At 47.2% G+C, this 26911-nt stretch overlaps 1 protein-coding gene across 1 annotated transcript; it reads left to right on the top strand.

Annotated features, from left to right (window-relative positions):
- The first annotated feature begins 357 nt into the window (after positions 1 to 357).
- Positions 358 to 26709, top strand: LOC119433604 (uncharacterized). The gene is made up of 6 exons (XM_049659053.1): positions 358 to 457; positions 16433 to 16502; positions 22181 to 22441; positions 23088 to 23259; positions 23792 to 23903; positions 24716 to 26709. Exons 1-6 carry the CDS (start codon positions 358 to 360, stop codon positions 25555 to 25557), a joined length of 1557 nt encoding a protein of 518 aa, XP_049515010.1. The 3' UTR covers positions 25558 to 26709.
- The last annotated feature ends 202 nt before the right edge of the window (positions 26710 to 26911 follow it).

Genomic DNA, 26911 nt, shown 5'->3' with positions numbered 1-26911 from the left:
CTCTGGTGCAACTTTGCAACAGGGAGGCGATGCACTTCAACACGCTCCTGCGTGACTTCTGCCGCAGGACAAAGAAGGTATTCTACGTTGATCACGGTTTCGAATGGTTGCCGTCGTACCGAGTATTGGCTGCGGACGGCCTCCACCCCAGTTTTGAGGGTGTTAGCGTGTTGGCAGGCCATTTCCGTCTTCTGTGTTACAGAAGACGTGTCCCTTCTTCTACCGATTGGCAAGACTGTAGTTCAGCGCCTTCAGGCCGCACCAGATCCCAGACATCGCAGAACGGCAGTTTCGACAGCAACGTCGACAGCAGAAGTTTCGACAGCAACGTCGTGCCCCCACAGTAAGGATCCGCCCATGCCTGGCATCGCAGCAAGCACAGTTGCAGCAAGCCTCGGTGATGTGTCACCACGGTGTCCTGACAGCATCATGGCAGGACCGTCCAGCGAGGCATCTGGTGCGTCTCCTGCTAGGAATCGCACCGCCTTCGTGTCGGTACGCAATGCCAGGATTAACTCTGCTTCAAATTGACTCTGTACCGGTAATGTTCCTTTTCCCGCCCATTCGAGGGGCTTCCTTGTAGTTAGAAAGCTGGTTGAGAGACGTGTTCGTGCCGAGTCCCATATTGATGCGCTTAAGAAATATCTGAATGCATCGATCATACCAAAGGGCCTGAGAATCAAATTATGCCCAGCGACTTCTGAATTATGCAATGTCGATAAGACTAGATGGCAGTGTGTGTTAAATACTGCATCGCTTGAACTAATCCGTATCTTAATATCCCACTATGAGTCCTGTGTGTCGACTTATTGTAAGAAAGAGAGCTGTATGTTTTCTTTGCTTACTTCCCCAGAGAAATGTTCTCTAGCACATTACCGGGCACAAAAAGCAGATACACTGAGTAAAACAAAATCTAGAAAGCTGTTACGCGACAATGTTCGCGACAGTGCACCTGCCAAAGAAATAGGAACATTATTTTCTGAAAGCACTCCCCTAACGCACGCACCGCAACATCGCCCGCCGCCTGCAGGAAACGCAGATCACCAGGATCTTCATTCCCAGAAAAAGGTGTCGCCACAGAATAGCAATATCATAAACCTTTCGAACGTGGCTTTGTCGTCAGTTGAAATTGGGGTACTTTCAAAAGGATTAAGTTTTTGTCCAGCAACTGGTGGTTTTTGCGAGTTCGAGCTATTCAAGGACCTAGACAATTTCGCTCGAAATTTGAGGTTGCGCGAGTTCTTTCATGGACGAGCATGTGAAAACGGTGCTCGCAATATACTTCCGTCTCAGAAGCATTGGACACCCCCGGCACAGCGAGACAAATGCTTAGATATCCGAGCGGTACAGGATGATATTCTTAACGCCTATACGCCCTTTCGTCGCAACCTATCTCGGAATGAAACCAGCCCCTTGGAGCAATTAAGCTCCCGCCAAGACGTCGTTATCAAACCAGCTGATAAAGGAGGAGCGATCGTAGTAATGAACCGCGAAGACTATATCAATGAAGCAAATCGACAGTTAACCAACCGTTCGTTTTATCAAGCTCTTCCCAATGACCCAACCAGTGACTTTAAAAGCAAGGTTAAAGAAACGCTGTCGGAGCTCCTTCAACAAGAATTGATAGACGAAAACACGTTCCGGTCTCTTATGCCACTCAGTCCAGTAGCAGGTCGCTTTTATCTATTACCAAAAATTCACAAGCCAGGGAACCCAGGACGTCCAATTGTTTCAGGCGTACAGACTGTTACCGAGAACTTTTCTCGGTATGTAGACCAGCTAATTAAACCAATTCCCCCAACCTTCCCCTCTTACTTGAAAGACACTAACCATTTCTTAAGCGAAATAGTAGACCTACGCATTCCCTCTGGTTCACTGCTTGTGACGATGGATGTCGTGTCCCTCTATACAAATATCCCCCATCTAGACGGCATTCGCGCTTTATCCCTTGCCTATGGAGAAGCTGCCATTGACAAGCCAATTAGCGTTCTCACACTGGGCACCTTATTGAAACTCATTCTTGAATTAAATAATTTCGAATTTAATGATTGCCATTATGTACAGGTCAGTGGTACTTCTATGGGAGCACGGATTGGGCCGAATTATGCTAATATTTTTATGGGCATACTGGAAAATGAATTTCTTGAAAACTGCACCCTAAAACCTGTGTACTATAGGCGTTTCATTGACGATATATTTCTTGTATGGCCCCATGGTGAATCGACACTCATTAACTTTATAACTGGCTTCAATAGCGTTCACCCGAGCATTAAGTTTTCACATAACCACTCAACGTCAGAGATTGACTTCCTCGATGTTACAGTGTCAATAACCGGAAATAGTTTGACAACCAAGCTTTACAAAAAGCCAACGGACAGGCGCCAATATCTCCATTTCCAAAGCAGCCACGTTCGTCATTGTAAAACCGCGATCCCTTATAGCCAGGCACACCGTATTAGGCGCATATGCTCTGAACGAAAAGATTTTGATGCTAACTGTGCAGAGCTAAAGCGAACACTCGTTGACCGCCAGTACCCTAAGGAAATTATTGATGACGCAATAAAACGAGCCAATAACTTGAAAAGGGAAGATATTCTCGTGAAGTCAAAGCCGGCGGTGACCACTTCTGCTACTAACCTTATTTTGACGCACTCGGCGTCTATTCCGAATGTTTCTGCCATTCTCAAACGGCATCAAAATATTCTAGGCCAAAGTGAAAGACTTAGAATAATTTTCCCACAGGCACCGCGTGTAGTGTACCGACGCTCAAAAAACATTCGCGATTTGATAACATCTTCTAAAGTCGGCGCCCGCGTACATGCAGGTTGCAGTCCCTGTAACAAACCACGCTGTAAAGTATGCCTGCATATGCTAACCACGACAACAGCGAAAAGCAGTGCTTCAAACTTCGCGCTCCGTATCAAAGGCAGCTTCAACTGTGACACGTCGAACGCCATTTATCTGCTTGAGTGTGGTACGTGCCACCTACAATATATTGGTCAAACAGAAACGCCGTTCAGAATCCGATTCAATAATCATCGTTCTCACGCAAAGCATCTCCCACACCTTCCGCTGTCAAAACACCTGTGCTTAACTGGGCACTCTTTTGACAGTCTCAGAGTGGCTATATTGGAATCTGGTTTTCCTTCCCACCACGATCGTTTAGTCCGCGAATCTTATCTGATATACAAGTTCAACGCCCTTTCTTGTGGTATTAACGAAAACATCGGAAAACTAACCTGCATCAGCAACTCACATTGAACAGTTCTTATATATATATTGCTTGTGTACGTGCGCACTGTGGCTGCTTATACGCGGTTTTCTAAATTGAAAGCTTGTGTTTGTGCCCGGTGACTGGCAGCTACGGCTATGACGTTCTCTGCATGGGTCACGTGTTGACTGATTATTGTATAATTGCAGCACTGGGAAGTTATTCTTTTTTGTGAATTGATGATATAAAGGTTTTTGTCCACGTGTGCATTGTTAAATCTGTCCACGGGCGCATTTTTTAATCCTGCTTTCTGCCACAGGGCGGAAGACAGCACTCGCGTTCATGTTATACACTCATGCGCAGCTTGTACGTTTTTAACACCGCATGATTATGTGATTATATTGACACGTATAGATGATTATCTTTCACCGGTGGCCGCTTTCCACCGGCTAACAAATGTTAAACGTTATCGCTCGGCGCAGGACGCGCCTGTATCGGAAGTTTCTAGAACGTTATCGATGCTTCTGTCCATTGCCTGTTTTCACCGACGCTTATGTTATCTGATTGCATGACTGACGCGAATTGTCTAGAACTTTCTGGAAGACACGCGGGCATCAGGGATTAATCTAGAACCTTCGATGACTCAGGTATAAAAGCCGACGCGTTTCGCCGCTGATCAGATTTTCGACGATCGCCGACTGTGTTCGCCGCTATCGTTGTGCTTTGAGTGTACCTTGCTTTTGTGGGCACAGGTTCGCCCAATAAACAACCAGTTTCGTTGTACACAGTTTTACGACTGTTTTCTTCAGCGTCACTACTACGTGACAATATGTAGTGATGATTTCCATCGGCTGTGATTTTTAGAACCGCCCGGCCATTTTTTTTTCATTTTGTCACCGTGCTGTGACTAGGGTTTGATTGTGCGCATGTCGTATGGGACAACGCGATAAGTGTCTAGTGTCTCTATATATACCTGTAACGCAACCACACTTGTATTCACTCCGACGAAGGCCGGTCCTCCGGCCGAAACGTCAGTCAGTAAATATGCCATAAACGTTCGTCTTTTTTTTTTCCTTTTTTGAATATACGTTCGGGTCTGGCGCGAAACCCTTCATCTTGTATATATATATATATATATATATATATATATATATATATATATATATATATATATATTATGCGTGGCTCTGCTACCGCAAACGCCAGAGACCAGCGGAGTTGGGGAACGCCTAGTACAGTAGTGGCACACCACCCAGGTAGTTTCCTGGCGCTCAGGATTTCTTCGCGATTTTCCGCCCAGCATCGCGATGAATTCAACCGGCCGCGTTCACAAGCCTCCGGATCTTCATTTCTTCTCCTAGGCTTCACTCAATCTAAACTCGGGACGTTCTCTTCTGTGACGCTTGCTTTCAGCTTCCCTAGCTCTCGCTTCAGTCTTTCGGTAGCAACTAGTGTCCAGTTCTCTGGACGAAACTACAGTCCCTAGATTTCCTGGTCTTTTTTGAGTAGCGAGATTTACTCCGTCGGCCACCATTATCTCCCTAGATAGCGTACGACCATCAACGGCCGCTGCTATCTACGCTGCTCGCAGAAGCATGCAAATGATTGCGGGGAAACAGCGTTAGGAAGAACATGGCTGCCGGAATGAGCGCCGCCCAATGAGATTCGTCGGCGGTGCTTCGAAGCTTCTTGCTACTTAAAGAAAGCAAAAAAAAAATATATCTAGGGACTTAAGTCAAAACCTGCCGAGCCGCAAGAGAGAGAGAGAGAGAGAAATCACTTTATTCTGCGATTAAAAAAAATGCATCGACGCCCTCAGTCCAGGGCCTGGGCGTCGCTTGCGGCGTGCTTCAGCGCTAGGCCGATGAAGTCCGCAAGGAATCGTTGGTCGTGAACGGCGGTTGCGGTGGTCAGCCACTCGGAGGAAGGGGTAGGTGGGAGGGATGAAGGTTTGGGTAAGGGGGGTAGTTTTGGATGACATTGCCATAGGATATGTCATGTATAGGGAGGATAGGCATCACAGCGAGGGAGGTCTTTAGTAAGTATGCCTTGTAGGAGGTGTTTCAGTGCTGGAGTAAGCAGGGTGTTCGTCTGGGCTTGTCTGATTAGTGTGCCCTGTGTCCTTGTAATGTCTTGGTGTAGCTTAGGGTATATCCTGCGCTCGTCCCTAAATGGGTGCAATTGTGGTGGAAGCTTTGGTGAAATGAATAGATTTGGTCGGGGGATGCTGGAAGCCTGGAGTATCATATCGCAGGCAAGCTGATTAGCTCGTTCATTCCCCCACATCCCCTCATGACCAGGAGGAGGAGGAGGAGTAGATTTTAATGAAGAGAAGGGAGGAGAGGTCGGCCTGGAGATCGTGTCTCTAGCCTGCTACTCCCTAATCGTACAATGAGCTAGTATTTACACACGTTGTCCAATACGCGGTTGTGCACTTTTCACACACTACACGCAGGAGTAGTGTTGTCCACACAAAACGTCATCGCACAAACACATTTCCCACACTGCACACTGCACAGGTCCTAGAGACGGTCGTCTAGGCCCGTCTGAGACGTAAAGTTCAAAAGTGATCTTATGATCCCGGCCACGGCGGCCGCATTTCGATGGGGGCGGAATGCGAAAACAACCGTGTACTTAGATTTAGGTGCACGTTAAAGAACCCCAGGTGGTCCAAATTTCCGGAGTCCCCCACTACGGCGTGCCTCATAATCAGAACTGGTTTTCGCACGTAAAACCCCATAATTTAATTTTTATTAAAAGTGATCTTATGGTGCGCTGGGCATGATCAATACTTCTCCACGCGCCTAAAACCTTTGCTTCCGAAAAGGGGCGGGAGTCCAAACAGTCAACACTACGCTTTAGTGTCCTTCGCTTCGCCGCATATTGAGGGCACACGCAAAGTATGTGGTCTATTCTCTCAGGAGTGTGACAGACGCTGCAATCAGGGTCCCGTTCTCGTCCAATCTTGTAAAGGTATTTGCGAGTGTACGCCACACCAAGCCATAATTGATGGATCAGTGTTTCCTGGCCTCTCCGCATCCGAAGTGGAAGTCAGGATCGCAAACCGGCGTCAAGTCTATGGAGGCGCTCTTGTCGATGTTTGGGGTTGTCCCATTGTCGCGCCATAGACGTTTTGATGGAGTTGTGTAGCAAGGCGTTGATGTCATAACGGCAAAAGGGAAGTTTTATAATCTCCCCGTCAGTGTGCGTCATTTTTGCTTCCGCGTCAACCTGCTCATTTCCGGCTATTCCATAGTGGCTGGGAATCCACTGCAGCGCAATGGTATGTCCGGATTGTGGCGCCTCAGTAAGCAGAGCCATGATGTCGTAGATTAGAGGACTATATGCACTTCTGTGATTCATATAATTGATTATGAGTTGCAGCGCCGGTTTTGAGTCGCAGAACACTGTCCAGTTAGCGAAGTTTTGTTGCAGTATGCAGCCGACTGCTTCTCGAACGCCGGTCAACTCAGCTGCTGTAGACGATGTTTTGTGTCCTATCTTGAACCGCTGCGTAATCCCCATTGCAGGTACCGTGTAAGCTGCCGCGGAAGAAGTCCGTGTAACAGAAGCATCTGCAAAAACATGTTTGGTATATCCGTACTTGTAAGCAATGTAGGATAACGCGAAATGTTTGAGACCCGCAAGCGGCATTTTCGACCTTTTCGTTATTCCGAGGATTGATATTTTCACCATCGGCTTTGCCATCGTCCAGAGTGGAGCTTCCGGTGTGCCATGCGGTGCGAAGTCCGACAGCAGTAGATCCCGTTGCGACAAAATGGCTTCTGAGTAGACGGCGTCAGGCCGTATACTTGTGACATTTGTCAGTCGATGATTACTATGCCTAGTTAGTAGCCTTAAATGCACTCGCATTGGCTCATGTTGCAGATAAACTCGAGCTGGGCATGCGCGTGCCTCTGCAATAGTGCCCCATGTGGAGGTACATCGTGGTAACCCTAGGCAAATTCTTAGTGCGCGAGCCTGAGCTCCTTCAAGTGTGCGGATGGCAGATGAACTAATCCAAGAAAGTACATGCAGGCGCGCTGTAGCGGAGGTATCCAACAAAAAGTGCCTGGTAGAGCTGCAGAAGAGATGATTGGGATGGACGCCACGATTTTCCAGACATATGTCGAATGATTTGAGCAAAGCTGTCCAGCTTTTTTCTCAATGCGGAGATGTGCTTCGACCAAGACAAGTCATGGTCAATGGTGACTCCGAGAAACTTGTAGTGGGTTACCGAAGGTATAATCTTGCCATCAATCATGATGGGGTAGCAGGCCATTGACTTCCGCGTAAATGCCATGGCTTTGTCGGTGAGAGCTGAAGCCCACGACTATTTAGGTATTGTGACGTTATTGACACTGCACGCTGTAGCTTCGTTTGTAAGCGCGTTAAGCTCGTGGTCCATTACAGATGTCATCTGCGGACACAGAGACCGAGACTGGGCCTATGAGTTCTTTGGTGAGTCCAACGAGAACAACCTTAAATAAGGTTGGGCTTAGTACACCTCCTTGAGGCACCCCACGGTAGACAGGATGGTTCCTAGTATGACCGTCTAGAGTGGTCATAAATATCATTCTCTCTCGAAGATAGCTGGCTATCCACTGATACATGCGGCCACCAACGCCATATTCTTCAAGGGCATTTAAAATTGCATCATGTAGAACATTGTCAAATGCACCCTTGATATCCAGAAAGACAGCAGCCCCCAATCGTCGGCGGCGTTTCTGATGTTCAACAGTTGTTACTAGGTCAATAACGCTGTCGATTGACGAACTACCCTTTCGGAAACCTGTCATCGCGTCTGGATATATATTACGCTTCTCCAAAAACCATTCTAGGCGCATCAAAACCATCTGTCCCATGGTTTTTCCTGTACAACTGGCAAGCGCCACTGGTCTGTAGGAAAGCATATCATGGGGTGACTTGCCTGGCTTCAATAACTCTACGATCTTGCTTGTCTTACAATGTGTATACGCACAGTTCCCGAGGCCCAAGAGAGATTATACAAAGCCAGAAGCTCTTCAGTCGCTCTAGGGCCCAAATGGCGTAGGGTAGAATAGGTAATGCCATCAGGCCCAGGCGCACTTGAGTGTATTGAAGAATAGATCGCCGCACATAGCTCTTGCAGTGTGAATGGAAGGTCGAGACGATCGTCCACTGTTGGTGGAGCGCACCTGAACAGTGTAGATACCACTGTTGTAGAGCCGGAGAGATGCAAGCAGAAATCTTCCTTCTCACTGCGCATCTGATTGATAGCGAGCGCTCGGGAGAGACGTCGTTGTTGTGGAGTAGATGGCAATGCTCGTACAACATGCCATATCGTGGATAATGGTTTTCTCGGGTCCAGGCTGGTACAAAAGGACCTCCAACGTTGTCTGTCGAGCTTTTGTAAGTGTCTTTGAATTTTCTTTTGTACACGGCGTGACGTCCTCAAGTCTGATATCAATTTAGTTCGCCTGTATTTCCTCTCGGCGCGACGACGGACTGCCCGCAGCTGTTCATATACAACGTCAACGGGTGTTCTGGCATTTGATGTTGCGACGATGCCCGTTGTTGCGTGCATTGCTGTTGTGATTCGCTCTTCGATCTCTTGCGGAGACATTATACAACCGCAGGACTCTTCTAGCTTGTTTTGAGAAGCATCCCAGTCAGTGCGTTGCGCATGAGGATTAGGGAGTCTCGTAAACCATCTCAATTGTACATAAGGTGGGTGATCACTGCCGTACGTTTCAGCATCTGTGCACCAGGCAGCCGAAGACGAAAGACATCGTGAAGCGATAGCTAAATCGAGACAGCTGCTGTACGTTGTGCCACGCAAATATGTTGGTGAGCCGTCGTTTAGGATGTCAAGACCATTGCTGTTTATGAAGTCAAGAAATTGTCTTCCTCGAATGTTTATGACCCTGCTATCCCAAAGATGGTGGTGTGCGTTGAAGTCACCTACGATAACATGAGGTCCTTGGCTGGAGTCAAGAACAAGTTTCAGGTGTCCAGCGTCAAATCTTCCCCTGGGAGAAATATAGCCACCGATGACCGAGATTGTGCGGCGCTTTAGCTTCAGTGTTATAGAAACGTACTCGTTGCTGTTGTGCACCGGAATTTGGTTTAGCGAGTACGTGAGGTCACATCGCACGCATAGTAAGACTTTGCTAGGATTTCCACTTGTCTCAGATGCGAATTGTTCGTAACCAGTCTAAATTTCGAAGTCATATTCGGCTCGCATATCACAATAACTGGAAATCGATACTTGAGCACTCTCTGTTTAAAATCTCCGAGGCGACCTCGTAGACCTCGTGCGTTTCATTGAAATATTACGGAAGGCTGATCTTTTAATGCAGTGACAGCATTGAAGTTGATGATGCCATGGTTCTTGCTAGCTTTTATATAGCAGCAAGCACCGGTTCGAGTGCGTTGAGAATTTGCACCGCCGCCTTGGAAACGGGCGTCTTAACTCCCATAAGCAGCATTCGCAAGGAACGAACCAATTGTGTAAGCATTGTAAACACAAGAAAGTTGTTTCAGTAAAAACAACTTTTTCTAAACACCGCAACACAGTGATGAAGACACTCACAAGACGTCTGATAAACTCAATCACACATGCGAAAGAAGACTGAGCCCTAACCACACAAGTACACAACGTGTTTAATTGTTCCCACACTAACTTTCTAACAACTAAACACTGTCACAACAGTACAAACCTAAGCATGGAAACAAAATGGAAAAAAGAACTATCGAAAGAAGCAACACCAAATGTCACAACCCCTTTCATGCTCGCTAGGCTCATTATCATTACCGTTACGAATGTCTAAGCCGCAATTTACAAGGGTTGTATTTTGTGCAAACAGGCTTGAGGCGATTCCGGCATTTCTTTCCGAAGCCCTGAACACAATACATCAGTCTACGAACAGGTTGCACACAATATAGGCTATCTCGTACACAGCCAGACACTCAAAAAGATATGTAACCGAACTTAGTTCCAATAACAGAGGATCACTCATCGCTACATCCTCTAACACTGAACACCATCGATGAAGCAGTGGAACACACTGAAGAAATACAAGAACCTTTTTTTTTCTACAGCGGCTGCGGTGCCAGTTTCTACCGGCACTCTCTTTACATATAAAATTTTTAAACCGGACATGCTTTCTTAGACGCAGTGCAAGAAATTCACCTGAGACCAAGGTTGTTATAGTGCTTGGTAGCCTAAGCTGGCGTGCCAAATTTTCAGACATGGAACAACCTTTTCCCGCGAACCGCTTCTTGCGCAGAGCGCGTTCTGCGTTCCCACTCTGAGTGCTTTCTACTGCTCCTACTTTCTCACTACGCCGCTTATCACAGATCTCTCTTCTACATTGAACAACGTTTTCCCCGTTCTGCCCTACATTATATCTTTTCGTATCCAGTCCTTTGATATTCCCATTTTGTTTTTGTGCAAAATCTGTTAGGCCATAGCCCTCGTAGAAACAATGATGTGATTTCTCATCCTCGCGTTCGGAACGCAACCCTATAGCATCCTGCGCCCCACCTGTAAGCAAGCTTTTCCCGGACTCGCTGGCCTCATTTCTGTATGGCTGTAGACATTTGACAGAGTCTACACACAAGCTCATAAACTTCTTTGCAACCACTCCTTCTGAGGTGTTACCTTGTGCCACGTACCTTAAGTTCAGAGGCACGATTCTTGGCTCTAAGCCATCCTTTTGTTCTGTATGATGCTCGAACCAGCACCAACCAGAACAATCGCCATTAAGGCTATTAGCGCAGCATTTACTACGCTCCCATTCGTGGTAGAGAGCTTGATGACAATCCGCTTTGAACGTCATCTTACTAACGATTTTCGCAGTAGATGCCTTCCGCAAGTCTTCATCGAGACTTATTTTATCAAGACCGTTTGACTTGATAACGTTTTCACGGCAGGCGTTGTACACCGTTACCGACGCGAACTCTCTATCCTCACATTGCACATTCTCAAAATTTACCCAGCAGCCATCCCCGTCACTACACCTGTCTAGCTCGGATTTTAAATTGTCAAGTCCCGCTTGGTTGACGATGTCACAACTGCTGACATGGAAATAGTTCAGCCCAACTGTCGACCGTTTTCCGACTCCCGCGTCGTTCTCGTCCGCCTCCACTACTCCGGCCTTACCTCGCTCTTCTGAAGCGAGCATGCACGATTGCTTCTGTAACAATTGCAGCCGGAGCTCACGCACTGAATCCTCCGTCTTAGTCAATCTTTCTTCACGGGCCTGGAGCTCTCGCGCTACAACTTTAGCATGCTCAAATGAACGCGACTCTCGCAACGCTTCTATATCTTCAGCTAGTTCAGCTTTGTCATAGTTTAGCTGTTTTCCAAACCAGTTCAGAAATTCCTCAAGAGGCATGCTAAGCTCCTCGCTAAGTGAAACTAAATTTTCCGGGTCCATTCCTCAGCCACGGCACACAAACAAGGTGAAACTCTTAATGATGATTAAGAGCTTAGTCCTGTCGCGGACGCCAGAAAATGTAAAAGATAATTACGAAAGGGACGTTCGTCACACTCGTTTGTCGTGTCGCGCGATGAGGGAAAAAAAGGACGCAGGAAAAGCCAGTCTGACTCGGGATGCAAAATGCAAACTACATTTATCACAAAAGGCAAAGTACACCCGGACCGAACGTTGCGCACATGACACACATAACACGCTAAAAGAGCTAAAGCTGGTGGGAGTCCAAACAGTTCGAAAGATGTACAGCTCACAGTATGTGGACAGGTTGCGGGAGTGAGGGGCGATGACGTCACGACGTCGGACACGCGTCGCTGTAGGACGGTGAGGAGAAGATGGCTCTTGACGAACTGGAGACGACCGTTCAGCAGCCAGCCTGCATCCGAGCCGCAATGCACGCTGCAGGAACGGTCAGCCTGCCCAGCGGAAGCTTGCGCTCGAGCCGCAGTGCTCGGCGCATATGAGGCCATTAGCCAGGCCACGAACGCTGCTCCGCCGAACAGCTGGCCAAGGAGACGCCTTGCCCGCGATCCGCAATGCTCGCGGCAAGTGGTATCACAGCAGGCCACGCCACGCTCCGAGCTGCATTACTCGAGCTGGCGAACGCCTTGGCCAAGGGCAACGGTCGGGCGGCAGCTCCAGGGACGGCCGCGTTCCTTGGAGCCTTGATTGTCGGCGTCCGACACGTCGGCCTGCTGTCTTGCGTCTCCCGCTGACTAGGCGCGCGTCTCGCCACGAAGCATTTCATCACGTGCTCGCCATACGTGGTCCAATCGTGGCACGACGCATCTTCGCAATACCACTGGGCCATCGCTGATTTGGCGGGATCAGTCAATGCGTGGTCCACTCGCGAAAGAACGCGTGCACACTTCGTCGTCTTCGGCGTCGTTTTCTTTCATTCATCACACCTTGATTTGCCCATCCGACGGCGAAGCTTCGCGTTCATCGTGGCATTCTGACTGCACTTCTGCACTCCGAGACGGCAGGGAAGGCCATATAGTAGTGTCCTTGGTGTTCAGAAGACGTGGCTCGAGGTGGCTCTGACGATTGAGGAATAACAGGAGCGCGCGTCGACTTTTCATGAGGCACCGGTTGTCCTGTTGTCGATGCTGACCTCCTCCTGCGATTGCGTGAGTGCCTCTGGCGGCGGTGTATCTTGGTAGCCAATTCTCTGTGTGTAGAGCGATCTCGCACCATTTTACTTAGCACAGACATTTCAGTCGTTAATTTTGGACACTCCTTCGACGTTGCGTTGTGCGGCCCATCAAAGTTAGTGCATTTCAAGTCAGACCCATCACACGTCGACTCATCATGATCACCATCACAGCGGGGACATGTCATCCTGTTTGCGCACACAGCACTTACATGCCTGATTTTCTGACATTTACGGCACTGTAATGGCCTTGGGACGTATGGACGGACAGGATGTCTCACATATCCCACTTTCACATGGGAGGATAAGTTGTCTCCCTCAAAAATTAACTTTATGCACCTCGACCCTCCAAAACGGTGTATGTCTGTGATATGGACAGTTGAGGATACACCCACCCAGTGCATGACGAGGGTAGAAGATTCGCGAGAGCCAAGTCGATCCTTAAAAAGATCAATCAACACAAACTAGGGGCCCTCTTTGTCGATGCTGCCAGATATGACAGTGGGGATAAGTTCGCTGTCTCGGTTGTAGACGCGGAGGGCAACCTGCTTAATGCAGCTTCTGTCTATACTAAGTTTGCACATGTGGCGGAGGAAGCGGCGATCGCTCTGGCTTTTCACAGCGCAAAAGTTCTCCCTATCATCTTCTCGGACTCACGCACAGCAGTTAGATCCTTCTCGGCCGCACTAGTGTCTGAACAGGCGAACAATATTGTGAACAAAGCACTTCAAAGAACTCGGGAGAGCAGCGAAGGAGGATACCACATCTCGTGGTTCCCAGCCCATATAGATGCCTCAGTTAACCCGCTCGGATGTAATCCTAACTAGCAGGCCCACCGGACAGCGCGCGATTTCACGTACCGCGCTATCAGGGGTAGCCAGGCTCGGAACGAGGTCAACACCCACAAAGATCCATTATGTACCTTCCACGAAATTGTTTCCCATTATCGTCGCGGCAGGAGGACATTTCCACCCCCCCCCCACCCCAAATTGAACAAACCTCAGGCTAGCACACTCAGACTTCTGCAAACTCGTTCGTATCCCACTCCCCGGTCCCTTAACAGGATAGACCCTGACCATTCACAGTCGTGCTCCAAATGTGGTCATGACTCATGCTCTTTTGATCACATGCTCTGGTTGTGCCCAGCCCTTAAGGCCTCTCCACCCATCACGAAAGAGCAATGGGAGGAATCCCTCAAGAGCAGCAATATTCAAATTCTACTCCAGGCTGTCCAGAGGGCCCACGACATCGCGACGGGACTTGGTCTCCCGGTCCCATCGTGGGCGGAGCCACCGACTTAATCTGGGGGAGCCTTCGGCTCGCCTAGATCTCAGGTCCTCAGGACTCAAATAAAGTTCTTGTCATGTCATGAGGATATTAGCGTTGGGAGATCGCCATTATCAATATCTTCATCCACATCGTATATCACACCGGCCGTGGTACTGCCTCCTTGTACGATGGATGAGTGGACAAGTATATTTCCTAGCTGAGTTTCAGCCTTCAAAGTGTCAAGGATGGTTCGTGTAGAGACATCAACAGTAAGGATGTTTTTCTGGGATTAATACGGACCTCTCTGATTTGCCCTGGAGCCAGCCTCTCGAGATAGGCAGTGAGAGCTTGCCTATTGAGGAAATTGAGGTTGCCAGTAGCAGCGATGGGGATGTAGGCGATTGTATACGTTTGCTGTGAGGGCGCCTTATTGTAGTTGAGCTCACTCACGCTTGAAGTCCTGGGAAGTTTCCTCTTCAACCGGCGGTTTGTGGCCACGGTATATCCACCGTCGGATTCCATGTCAGTCCACGTCAGAGCCGCTCGATGACCCTGGCAGAGTCATGGTCGGGCGCGGCAGACCGACGTGCAGCTTGGAGGCCAGCCCCCAACCGTGGCGGCAGAGGGGGCGGGACGTCCGTCACTGCTTTCGATACTGTACCCGCCACGGAGGCGTCGGTACGCACAAAGTTAAATGAAAAATCAGAGCGAAGCAGGAACAGCAGCTGATCAAGAACTCGTCTTCTTCTTCCTCCTCATGACCAGGAATCCAGACAATCTCTACCTGCCGGTGGATACATTCTTGTAACTGTTGTGTGATATGTTTTGGTAAGTCTTCATTTATAAGTTTTCTTTCTACATGCTGACATTGAATCAGTAAATGTGGTGATAGGTGTTACTGGGAGATGTATCGCTGCTACTACCGCTTGTAGTTCTGGTGGGGTCTTATCAGTGTTTGAATTTCACTGTGTATCGTCCGAAGGGTGTGATCTACCGCCGCAATAGCAGTGCCTTTGTCTTGAACGCTAGCATAGTAGTATGTGCCATGTGGGTTGCGCCCTATGTGTCTTTTGAAGAATGCTACTATGTCCGCCTTGCCTTTTAATCGCAGGGTGCATGTGTTTGGAGAGTGGTGCGATCTTGGGGAGTGCTGCGATCTTGAGCAGTGACCTAGTTTGCGGTGGAAGCGACAGTGCGGCTGGTACGGGTGTGGGTGATGGTTGAAAGCCCACACTGTGAAGTATGTGTCTACCCTTCGCAGTCTGTTGGAGTCCTTGCCTCCGTTTGTGAATGGTGATTATTTCGGTGATGGTATTGTGGCATCCCCTGTCGGTAAGCAGTTGTGTGCTCGTGCTGACGGGGAGTCCCAATGTTAGCTTGGAAGCCTTGCGAATTAACGCATCGATGCATGCCGTATCTTGTTTACGGAGATTGGTGTAAGGCAAATGGTATCGAAGTCTGGATATAAGTAACGCGTCGCGAAGGCGTAGCATGTCTACTTCTTTTAGTCCCCGGTTTCTATTAGATAACCTTCGCATCATGGGAAGAACTTGCCCTCCTTAAGCAAGCGTTGTATAGTTGCGGTGGGGCCACCGTCTTTCTGTACATGGAGCCCTAGAATCCTTAGACATTTGGGCTGAGCTATGGGTGTGTTCTCACACATAATTGTGATGCATAGGGGTTTCCACCTGGGGTTGTGGACTAGGAGAAGTCCTGATTTTTCCGGAGCACATCGGAGTCCAATTTGTGCCGCCGCAGCCTGGACGTTGTTGAAAGCCTGTTGAAGGGTGTCTTGTACGAGACCTGGGGATCCTCGTTTTATCCAGATCGTGATGTCATCGGCATAAATTGTGTATTTGATGTCTGTAACTTGTTGTCTCTACACATGGCCAGAAGCATCGGCTGCAGTCACGGGCACCGGGCGCGTTGGGCGCGAATGTGGTCGACGTCGGCAGCAGCTCTACGCCTCCCACCTGCCTCACTATCCACCTCGCATCCGCTATTTTATACTCTGCTCTCACTCCCTGCTCGGCGAAGCTATCGCACAGCTGGTATGGCGTCTTTTGCTTACGACACGAACATCTCCTCGGCTGGTCGAGGTATACAGCTTCGCTGTAAAACTACTATGTTTCGCTCATGCAACGCGACGCTTTTCGCGTTAGCCCAGCCCATCGGTGGTGCTATGTATTGACAATCACAGATGCGTAGACGGCTAGTTGTGCTTACGGTCACATTTTGTACCGAAATGTGCATATGCAACTACGTTCTAGCATATTTCCTTCGCTGAATAGTGATGTAGACGCGACTGTTTATTCGCAGGTTTTCCGGCCATTGTGACGGGTGCCTCCGCTGGGACGCTTGGGGACAAGTACACCAGACAAGGCCAGATGTGAGCATGGCACGTTTCTGGGGAAACATGCTTCCTTACTGCATGCGGGGTTATCGCGAGCCGCTTGAAAGCGAGTAGGCGTCGCGAAACGCAACCGACAGGTGGATGTCGCAGCCAAGTCACAAGTTGGTTTGTTTTGAAATGCTACTGCAATGCAAGCAACGCGACAAAACAGAAGATAACTTGAAAACACACACACGTCGCTATATTGTGGTCCCGCTATTCATGTTTTTTGCTGTGTCCTCGTCTTGGCGACGCTACAATATTATTTCAAGATGACATATATCACCAAGCCCGCATTGCGACACTTGTTCCCTGGTATGAATTGCCGATTCTCTGAGAATGTTCAGGTAGGCAAAAAGGCGGGCTTGCAAAAGCCAGCAATTGGCCTGTAATTACAGCAGCGATAGATTTTGTAAGTGCATGCAATTGTGATCCACTTTCAATGAATGTGTCAAATTTCGAGTATTCCAACACTGTGCAAAATTCATTAAAAGTATAATCAAGAATGGTAGGGTCATCGTTATTTGTACATTTTCCAGTGAGGCCTCACTATGCGGAGCATTTGAATTTCAGCTTAGTGTACAGACAGTTATGTCGTGTGTCTTCATAAGTTTTCAATCACGGGCTCACACCACAAATAAAACTTATCTGCAGTCATTACGAGCAAAGCGACACTATTTTATCGCCTTTGCTAGCGGCACGTGGCATGTCCAACCATAGGTCAACAAAATCCCTCACTCACTCATGCGTCAACTCACTCAAACTCGTACTAAGCTGTGAGTCTGTGTGTGAATAACTCCGGCTGTGTAGAATTTCGGTGAGTCTTAGTACGAGTGATCTGTATAAATATATAGTATAAATCGTGAGTGAAATCGTGAGATATCGTGAGAAATCGTGAGAAATTGTGAGATAAATCGTGAGCGAAATCGTGAAAAGTTTAAATCGTGAGTGATTCTGAGTGAGTTACGTTTATTTTGCCGACCTATGCGTCCGGCATCCCGTCAAACGTTGCCGTGCCTTCAGTAAAGTAGTGACGTGTGTAGCAATACTGTGCGTACTAAATAGAAATAAAGTAGCGTTGGGTACGGAGATGGTTTAACAGATGTGGAGCGAGAGGTCCGGGAGGTGGATGTCAGTGCGGCGAGAAAACAGACTTTAGTAAGAGGGAACAGAGCGGGCGTTAAATTCAACGGTTGATTCATAGGCGCATGCGTGCAGCAGTCACGTTAACGTTTGGGCTGGGACGCGAAACGTCCCAGCCCAAAAAGCGACCATCGTTGATTCTCTTGAAAAAATTGGGGTAGATGACTATTGTTCAAGTGGGTGCGTCTTTCAAACTCGGCTGCTGCACTTGGTAAATTGCAATATATGCCATAACGTAATTCATTAGAAAGTTAAGTAGCATTTGTTTGTTAATTAGTTCAATATGTGTTTCGATTTGTCGTGCGAGTATTGTCCGCCTCTGAACAATCCAGCTCAAGGACTGGAATTATGATATCTGCTACAGGCGATTTTTAAAAATTCCATAAATCTTAAAAATGATCACCCCGTGGAATAACCGCCATCTGCTTTTCGGCAGACGGCGACGCCCAGCCGACAACGAGCGGACGACGAGGGGAGCGGCGGCACGTTCGCAGTGCCTACGAGTGATAGTGATTGTTGACTTCATTTTTTTCTCGTTTCAAACAAAATTTACTCGAATAGAAATTTCTAGATCACAAGCTAAAGTTTCGGTGCGCATATTGAGCTATCTGACTTAATTTTATCTGGAGGGCCTTTAGGCCTGAATCTCGCAAAAAAAAAAGAAGTTTTCTGGCAACCTTGGAGGTGATTTTCTAAAAAAATATATGTCTTAAGAATGTCAAATTATTATTAGCATACACTATGGCAACATGCGAAAAGGAAGAAAAATATAGTAGTTGAAAAATTTGCGCGGTCTATGTGAGAAAATTTCTGAAAACGTAACATTTATTGCTTTTTTACTGAGCCAAATAAGCGCGATAAATTCTAAAATGCATTCGGTTAACACATTATATAAAAAGGATGCCTCTAGAATGCTTTAAAATAAAATTTTTAATTACACCTAGTTTCAGACTTGAATAAAAAAATTACCGCCAACAAACTATTGCTTCTTCGCGGAAACTTCAAAGAGCGCTCACGTCCTCAGAAAAATTTTTTCGAAAAAAATACTTTGGTGAAACCTTATTCACACAACAACCATCTAGCCCTATTTTTTTTTTTTTTCAGGAAAATGAACGATTGCGGTAGAAGTCAAAGTCATGACCATGACTTAGCAAAAATGAGAATGACTCACCGAAAAAAGATTAACACTCAAAAGCCAATGGAACGGGTTCGGATGTGGTACTAAGTGAAGGAAAAGGCTAAAAGTTGGTGGTCGAAGTCATAGTAATGAGCATGACTAAGGCTTTCGCCTTAAGGTCTTTGAGGTGTAGCTAAAGGGACTCCTGAGGACTCATGACATGAATGTCATGAGCTGTGTGTCATGTAGGTCATGAAAGCCGCCTACGTCTTGGTGCTCTCATGGTCGTTTCGTTAACTTGGTAAGCTCCCCGCACACTGCTTCACATAAAATCGATTCCCACAGGGCGTGGAATCTGCCGTCTTTTTATACACCTCTATGCTATGAATGAACGAATAAAACCTTTATTTAAAACAGTAACTTGTCAGTCAAGGTGGGAGTGTCCCTTATTCCAGGAACCCTCTGGCTGTACCGCCCGCCGGGCCCGGATGACCAGCTTGCGCTGGTCGACTAGGTTCGGCTTGGAGATCGCAGCCTCCCACGTTTCAGTGAGGAGGTTTGGGTCTGCGTCTGCTGCTACTGGTTGTGTCGTGTGATGCTTGCTCGGGTCTTCTTGCACTGCAGTAGGAGGTGCGCCAGGGCGTCTGGCACGTTGAATTGTGGACAGGTGTAGCTGTATAGCGTCAGTTGGAAATGATGCAATAAGGTGCCGTATTGTTCTGAAGTCGCCTGTAGTAGGTGCCTTCGTTTCTTGTTTGTTTTGGGTGTGGGGGAGGGTATACCCTGTATCCAAGCCGATAGTGCTGCAGTAGTGCTTGGTAAGTTAGAGGTATAGTTTCTGTTTCCTCCGCTGATGTTGGTGGGTGAGACTTGTCTAGAATCTCGTGCGGGGAGGCCCGGTTGACGCTTGGGCAGGCAGCGGTGTATGCCGCTTCATTCCCCTCGAGTCCATCGTTTCCCGGAACCCACATGATGCAGGTGTAGGGGGGAGGAGTTTCGCCACGTTTCAGTGTGTTGATCGCTTTGATGGAGATCCTGGCCTTCATGTAGTTGTGTGCTGCTGTTTCAGAGTCGGTGAAAACCACTATGGCATCGTCGCTTGTATGGGTGGCGAGTGCTATAGCGGCCTCCTCAGCTGTGTCCGCGTGTTTGGCGAGAATTGTCTCCAACACCAGTGTCATCAGGTCGGTGACGCTGATGGTGAAGGCGTTCCAGCCCGGATGCTTGGCTGCGTCCACGTAGCGCGCCTGCGGGTTGTTATGGTGCTTGTGTCTGATGGCGTTTACCCTGGCGAACCGTCTGCCTCAGTGGTGTCCAGGATGCATGTTCCGAGGGATCTGGTGAACTGGTAGACAGTCTCGAAGCTTCGACGTGATCTTGCCCTTATGTTCGCCATCGAGTTCTAGGTTGGTTGCGTATCCTGTGCGTCTGAGGATTGCTCAGCCTGTGGTTGAGCTTAAGTCTCTCGATCTGGTTGATGAGGTGTGCGTCCTCACGCTCTTCCTAGGAATTGTGAACTCCCATGCGAAGCTATCGGTCAGTGGAGGCGCTTGTCGGCAGTCCTAGCGTGAATTTTGATACCTTTCTTATTAAGAGTTTAGCTTTTGTTTCCCCGCTGTCTTGAGGTTGCAGTAAAGAGTTCCGTATTTAATGCGGCTGTAAATGAGGTATTGTACCATTCACAAGGTGTCGTGCTCTTTGAGGCCGTTGCGGCGATTGGCCACTCGTCGTATGAGATAAACAAGCTGCGTCATGGTGTTCTGTAGCCAGGGGAGTGTGGCGGAGCCGGACCCGTCCTTGTGTATATGGAGTCCCAGGATTCGAAACGAGTCGACCTTCGGTATCGGGACTCTCTGTAGAAGGACTTGTGGGTCCAGCGCGTCGTGGCTCGGGGGCCTGCCCCTGGTGCGCGCCCCGAGTACTTACAGCGCGGATTTATCCTGGGCACAGGGGAGGCCCCAGGTGTTGAAGTACCGTTCGATGATGTTCACCGCCTCCTGAAGACGGCCCTCCTGTTCGGCCGTGCTCGCGCCTGTCGTCCGCAGTGTGATATCATCTGCATTTAGAGCGTGGCATATCCCTGGGATGGTGTGTAGGAGGCGGGGAAGTTTGAGGAGGGCCACGTTGAAGAGGAGTGGCGAGGCTACCGAACCGTGAGGCGTACCCCTCTTAGGTAGGTGAAATGTCTTGCTCCGGAGGTCGGCAATCCCCACCGTGGCCGTACGGTTGGTGAGGAAAGCGCGCATGTAGGCGTATGTTTTGGCGCCGCAAACGATATATTCCATTTTACGGAGAATGGCCTCATGGCTCACGTTATCCAAGGCGCCCATTACGTCTAGCGCTGGAATAGATGACTTGTTGTGCTTGCTCGAAAGGTCAAGAATGTCTTCCTTTAGCTGGAAGAGGACGTCCTGCGTGGAGAAAATCTGGCGGAAGCCGATATTCGATTGTCCAATGTTCGGAAGCCGGATAGCGATTGTTTTCCTGGAGATGTGTGGGGAGGCGCTCGTTGACTATGTGTTCAAACACTTTCCCGGCGCAGGACGTAAGGGAGATGGGGCGGAGATTTGCGATGGAGGTGGGTTTGCTTGGCGTGAGTACCATGGTCACCTCCGAGTGCTTCCAGGCTGTTGGTAGCTTGCCCTTAATCCAGCAGTCGTTATTAGCCCCGAGAATTAGGAGTGGCGCCGCCTGGCGGGATGTTTGGATGACGTCACGGCCAGGACAGAAGTTTGGAGGGCGGCCCCGATAACGTGCGTTCGCTTCGTCACACTGTGAAGTGCTGTGCTTGCGTTCGATTTCTGCGCGCTGCAAGCTTCAGATGAACGACGAAAACTGCAGTGATCGTGTTTCAGGTAAGCAAACAGCGATATCTGTGTGTACAATCGTCATCAGTGCGCGAGCGCGAGCGAGAAATGCCCGCTCTCCGGCGTGAATGCCTTGACAGCGGTGCTCGCGTGATCACTTTCGGATATAGTTTCACTTTCACGAGGTTTCTCCGCACTGGATGTCTACGCTTATATGCCCGACAGCGTTTTTGGTACTGTGCCAAGCTTGCTATCTTCGCAAAAGTGACAAGAGCGCTGTCAATATCGACTCTCGCGAAATCTCTCGAAAGTGAAACTTTGTCCGAAAGTGATCTCCATAGAAAATGCAACCCGAGCTGTTGTGTCAGTTTTGTTGCATACTCACTCACGCACTCTGTTTAATTTCACGTTTTTCTTGCAATAACTTTTTATTGCATCGTGTTCGTGCACGCAAACAGAAGCAATTGCTTCTGTTCGCGTGCATGAGCGCGTTGTAATTGGTAATGGCTGGAGTTTCTTTCCTGCGGTCCCCTCGTCTCTTCGTGCGGCGCCGCAGCCGTGATGATATCACAAGCATTAATTTAGATAACCTGCTTTTAAATTATTTTGTTTGCAGTTGCATTACCGCTTAGCAGCATCAACCGGTATGTGGACAAGGCGTGCGAGACGAGCCGGTGCCTCACGGAGGCGGAGGAAGTTTATTACGCAGGCCACGTCGTTGAGTGCGCCGTCGAAACAGCTGAGAACGCTCGTTTTGACTTTCTGGCATTTGTCTTGCAAACGACTGCTATCAACAGTGCGCCGCATGAAGTGAAGATTACCGTTTGCGACTCAGTGGTAGATCGAGCCAGCTGTTCGTGCAAAGCAGGGTATGACTACTTCATCACTGGCGGCTGCTGGGCAGAAACCTTGATATGCTCCTAGTACAAATACCTCCATCAGCGGTTGACACCCGAAAGCGCTGTGTTGCACTATGTGACTGGCACTGTTAATTTGTTTGATCTTTAGATATTCAATGTGATTTCTTTATTGCAAGCAGATTCATTTAAAGTCTCCTGTAGCAGATAGCGCCATTCTGTCATCAAAGACTCGCTAATTTTCTTCGTCGATCATTATTAACTCTGAGACACATGCTCCAATTGCGGAACTGAGGCCAAGCAGTAGTGAAGTCACATTCATTTAGCAGAAATATTTGCTAGAGCCACATATTTCAACCTGTGTTGGAATGCGTGCCTGTTCCAGTTTAATAATTTTTTTACAGTGAAGGTGTTGTTTTTGAAGTGTCTCTTTGTAATAAGATATCATCTGTTGTAGGCTGCAAAGGGCATTATTTGTCTTGGCAGAAAATGTATTCATTCAGACGGAAACTTCACATCAATTACTATTCCAATGTATATTAAGAAGTTTGATGAATGCATTATTCGAAAATTATTACGCTTAAAGACCTAGTGAAATTTGTCTTTTTGAGGTTTAATGTCTTTGGAATTGACATATGCTAACTGTTTTATTTTACAGAAACTACAAGTGCAAACACATTGTTGCTGTACTGCTGCATATAAATGCTGCCAAGACTTTTGACAAGCTGTCACCAACTGACCAGCCACAGAAGTGGGGCAAGGAGCACAAAGAGCGTGTAAAACAAAAGTATGAGCCAAGAGCTATAGTCGACCTTCCATGTGCAAAAAAGGTTTGCAAATATATTGGTCTTCTAAAACTGAGTGGAATAAGAGGGCAAACAGCAAGGCCAATGCTGAAACGAAGGGCAGTCGGCTCACAGTGTTTGCTTGGTGAAAATACTCTTGTAAATAGCCTTGCTGTTTGCCTTTTCTTAAGCTGTAAGATCAGTTTCATGATTTCAACAAATGCTCTAGTTTTAGTGTAAACTATGTACTGCAAATGTTATTTACAGATGTCTTCATCAGAGGCACAGAGCACAAATGAAGTCAATGGTGCCATGTGCCAGCTGTTGAGTATAGTTAACATTAGGTGCATCTGAGGTGAATGCTTGACATCTCTTATTATACACAGAAGTAGGATCTAGCACTCTTTACCGTAGTGAAAATATGCATTTTCATGCTTGCTTATCAAGTCCGAGAGGTGGGAAAATGAATGCACAAAGCCTAATGCTAACAGCCCAACAGTAACGAGTGGTGCAGTGTTTACGACTAAGTTCCTATCTAGAACATAACATTGCTGCCTCTCGTTGCTACTTTTTCCAGGCAAAAATCAAAAAGACCCCCCAGCTGGAAGGCAACGTACTTGAAAGACTTCTGCAGAATGTGAGCCATCAATCTGCAGCAAAAATGCACTTAGAAAGAGATACTCAATTAGGTATGCATTCAAATTTGGTTTGGCTGTTTGAACCTGTGTGTCATAAAGGACTGGCCAGCAGCGGCGCCTAATCTTATCTGAGAGCAGTAATGCAGCGGGCAAACATGTCCCAATACTGTATAAAACGTAATTTCGCATGTCTTGCCTAAGCTTGAGTATTTGCAATGTAGTTGATTACATGCCTAATGAGCTGCACTGCAACATGTTGCATAGACAGTACGCTGTGTTTCGTTGCTTTGGTTGCAACATAATTATTTTAAACAGAACCCCATGTTATCTATAACCATGATAACAAATCAACCAGTTTTAATTTTAATATGTGCCAGCTGTATTTATGTGAACCTTTAGGCAGTCCATTGAGTTTACCTAAGTGCACAAATATTTTAATTATATTTTTAATACTATATCCAAGGGCGTGTGCAGTTTTCTAAGGCTAGTGCGTTCCAAGTTCCAGTATCCTTCACGGGCAGCTACATGTAGCAAAATGTAATGTTTATCGCTCCAAACATTGCGGCTCCTCTCTTTTCAATAGGCTCGAACGCGTCTTCAAGGCATTTTGCCAGCGCGAAACATTTCCTGCTAAGGAAGTACAAGAGCTGTGTTGCTTTGAAACCTTTAAAACAATTTTTGCCAACTACAAGTCAAATGTCGACGTTATGACTACCACAGCAATTAATTATGCAAACATCTGTGTATTTTGCATCCAAAACGAAGTGGGTTTTATCTGTTTCATCACATTTCTTGCACATGCTAGTTTTCACCATGCTACTGTGAATACTAATTGCAGGATTCTTTCTGAAAATGTATTTCAGAAACAGAATCCACGTTGGACCCAGCTGTAGATGCAGGATGTTCCACTTCTGAGCCAGCACCTAAAGACTTAACACTCATTGGTTCTGTGAAGGAGTTAAGGAGTGTTCTTGGGATCAGCAGTGAAGTGACACCAGAAATGCTGCTTCAACACTTACAGGAAAGCAAGAGTCGTGAAGACATTATAATGATTGAAAGGTTAACAAGAGATCAGGCAAACTCTAGTCTCTGGATGCGCCACAGGGTAGGCATGATCACAGCTTCTATTGCCTACAGCATATTTACCCGTGTAAAGACATTAAGGACAAAGATGGGCCCACATGATCTGAGACCCTTGATAAAAAAAGTGATGAGGCAGAATAATGTCCGTACAGCAACAATGTGTCGTGGCAGTACACTAGAAGGCAGTGCAAGAAAATGCTACCAAAGCCAGCGAGCCAGTCATGAGAACTTGGTTGTCAGGCAGTGTGGACTTTTCATTATGGAAGGCCGCCCTTACATGGGTGCAAGTCCAGATGGACTAGTAAAGTGCAACTGTTGTCCTGAGCGGGTACTGGAAATCAAATGCCCCAAGTCCATGAAAAAATTCTTGGAAGAGAATATGGAGAAGAACAAAGAAAAAGTTTTGACTCAAAACCTAAAGCGTGCAACCACAGATTTTTGCCAAGTGCAGGTGCAAATGGGCATCACAGGAGTTCCGCATGTAGATTTGTTTGTATTTGTCAATGAGCAAGACAATATTTGCATTACAGTGCCATTTGATGAGGCCTATTTCAGTGATGTAGTTGAAAGGTCTTCCTATTTTTTTGAGCAGTACATACTGCCACATGTTCTTTCTACATGAAATGCTTTGCTTCTGTTGCACATGCAATTTTTAATGCACTGCGCGTAACCAAACTGCAGCCTCCCTTTTTAAGCCACGAAAATGACTGATATATGAGGTTTAACATTCCAACGTGACAAAAGTGTTATTAGGGATGGTGTAGGGGGCAGTTATACATCAATATTGGGTATATAAGCACCTTGCTATTGCCTTTCTCGGTAGGAACGCAGCCGAGAAATCAACCTGCGACCTCATGTTCAGCAACAGAATGCCATTGCCACAGTTAACTCGATACATAAACCATAAGAAAAGTTGCATGTGCAATCATAGAAAATACTCCTAGATAGTTTGGACACATCTGCAGTATGAGGCTTTGTACTGATGTACAGTGCAGTCCACTGTGAAAGGGAACACTCAGATGTGGGGCCCTAACTTGTCTGGCATCCTAGCTGCAAGTGGCTGTGGAGGCAATGTCAATGCACTGCACAGGTGTGTCAAAAGGAATGAGAGCTACCAACTACAAGTTATCTGCTCCAAGTCTATGCGATTTTACTATTGCGAGAGAGGAAAATCCAGACACGCTCTGCACTCAAGTGTTCCCTTTAACAGTGGGCTTCTCTGTACACTGAGCAAGAAAATGCAAACACGGTAGCAGGCTGTAGCACACAAAAAAATTGCATTACCTGACCATGCAAACCCATTATTGTGTAAACGGCCGAGTCATGCAGTGGCTAGAGCATTTTGTGATGCAGCCTCAAACCATAACAGACACTAAAATGACAGATTAGGAATCGCATGCAGTGCAGTTGTCTATGTGGCATTCTGTGCATTTAATTTTAGGTGACTGCATTTTGTAATGTGACTGTGATACTGTCAAGAAATAACTGTGATATAAAAAAGTCATCCCGGGGATAGTCACTTATGGTTTATGTTTTATGCCCAGCTTTCTACATGGGTATTCAATCATACTTGTATGTGAATTTTGTGTTAACTCACACGGCTTTCATTCATACAACTATGATGAAGAAAAGTGCACAAAGGAATTATAAAGATGTTCTCATTTTTTGTGTACTGCTCATGTGGTCATGTTTGTGGGATATTTGGCCGATACTGGGGTAGCCAGACAACTGTTGCACTGTACACTAGGTATCTGTAGTTTTGTTTGGTTCATTTCGGGCTGGTGTTTGTTTTGTAATATAATTGGTATGGGTGACTGCATTTTGTAATGCAACTGTGATACTGTAAAGAAGTAACTGTGATATCAGAAAGTCATTCCAGGGAATGACAGTAGTCACTTGTGGTTCATGTGCCATGCGCAGCTTTCTACATGGGTATTCAATCATGCTTGTATGTAGGTTTCGTGTTAACTCACGTG

The sequence above is a fragment of the Dermacentor silvarum genome, chromosome 11 (assembly GCF_013339745.2).
Source record: "Dermacentor silvarum isolate Dsil-2018 chromosome 11, BIME_Dsil_1.4, whole genome shotgun sequence".
Lineage (NCBI taxonomy): Eukaryota > Metazoa > Arthropoda > Arachnida > Ixodida > Ixodidae > Dermacentor > Dermacentor silvarum.
The sequence above is the reverse complement of the archived record's forward strand: the minus strand, read 5'-3'. Positions and strand labels throughout refer to the sequence as shown.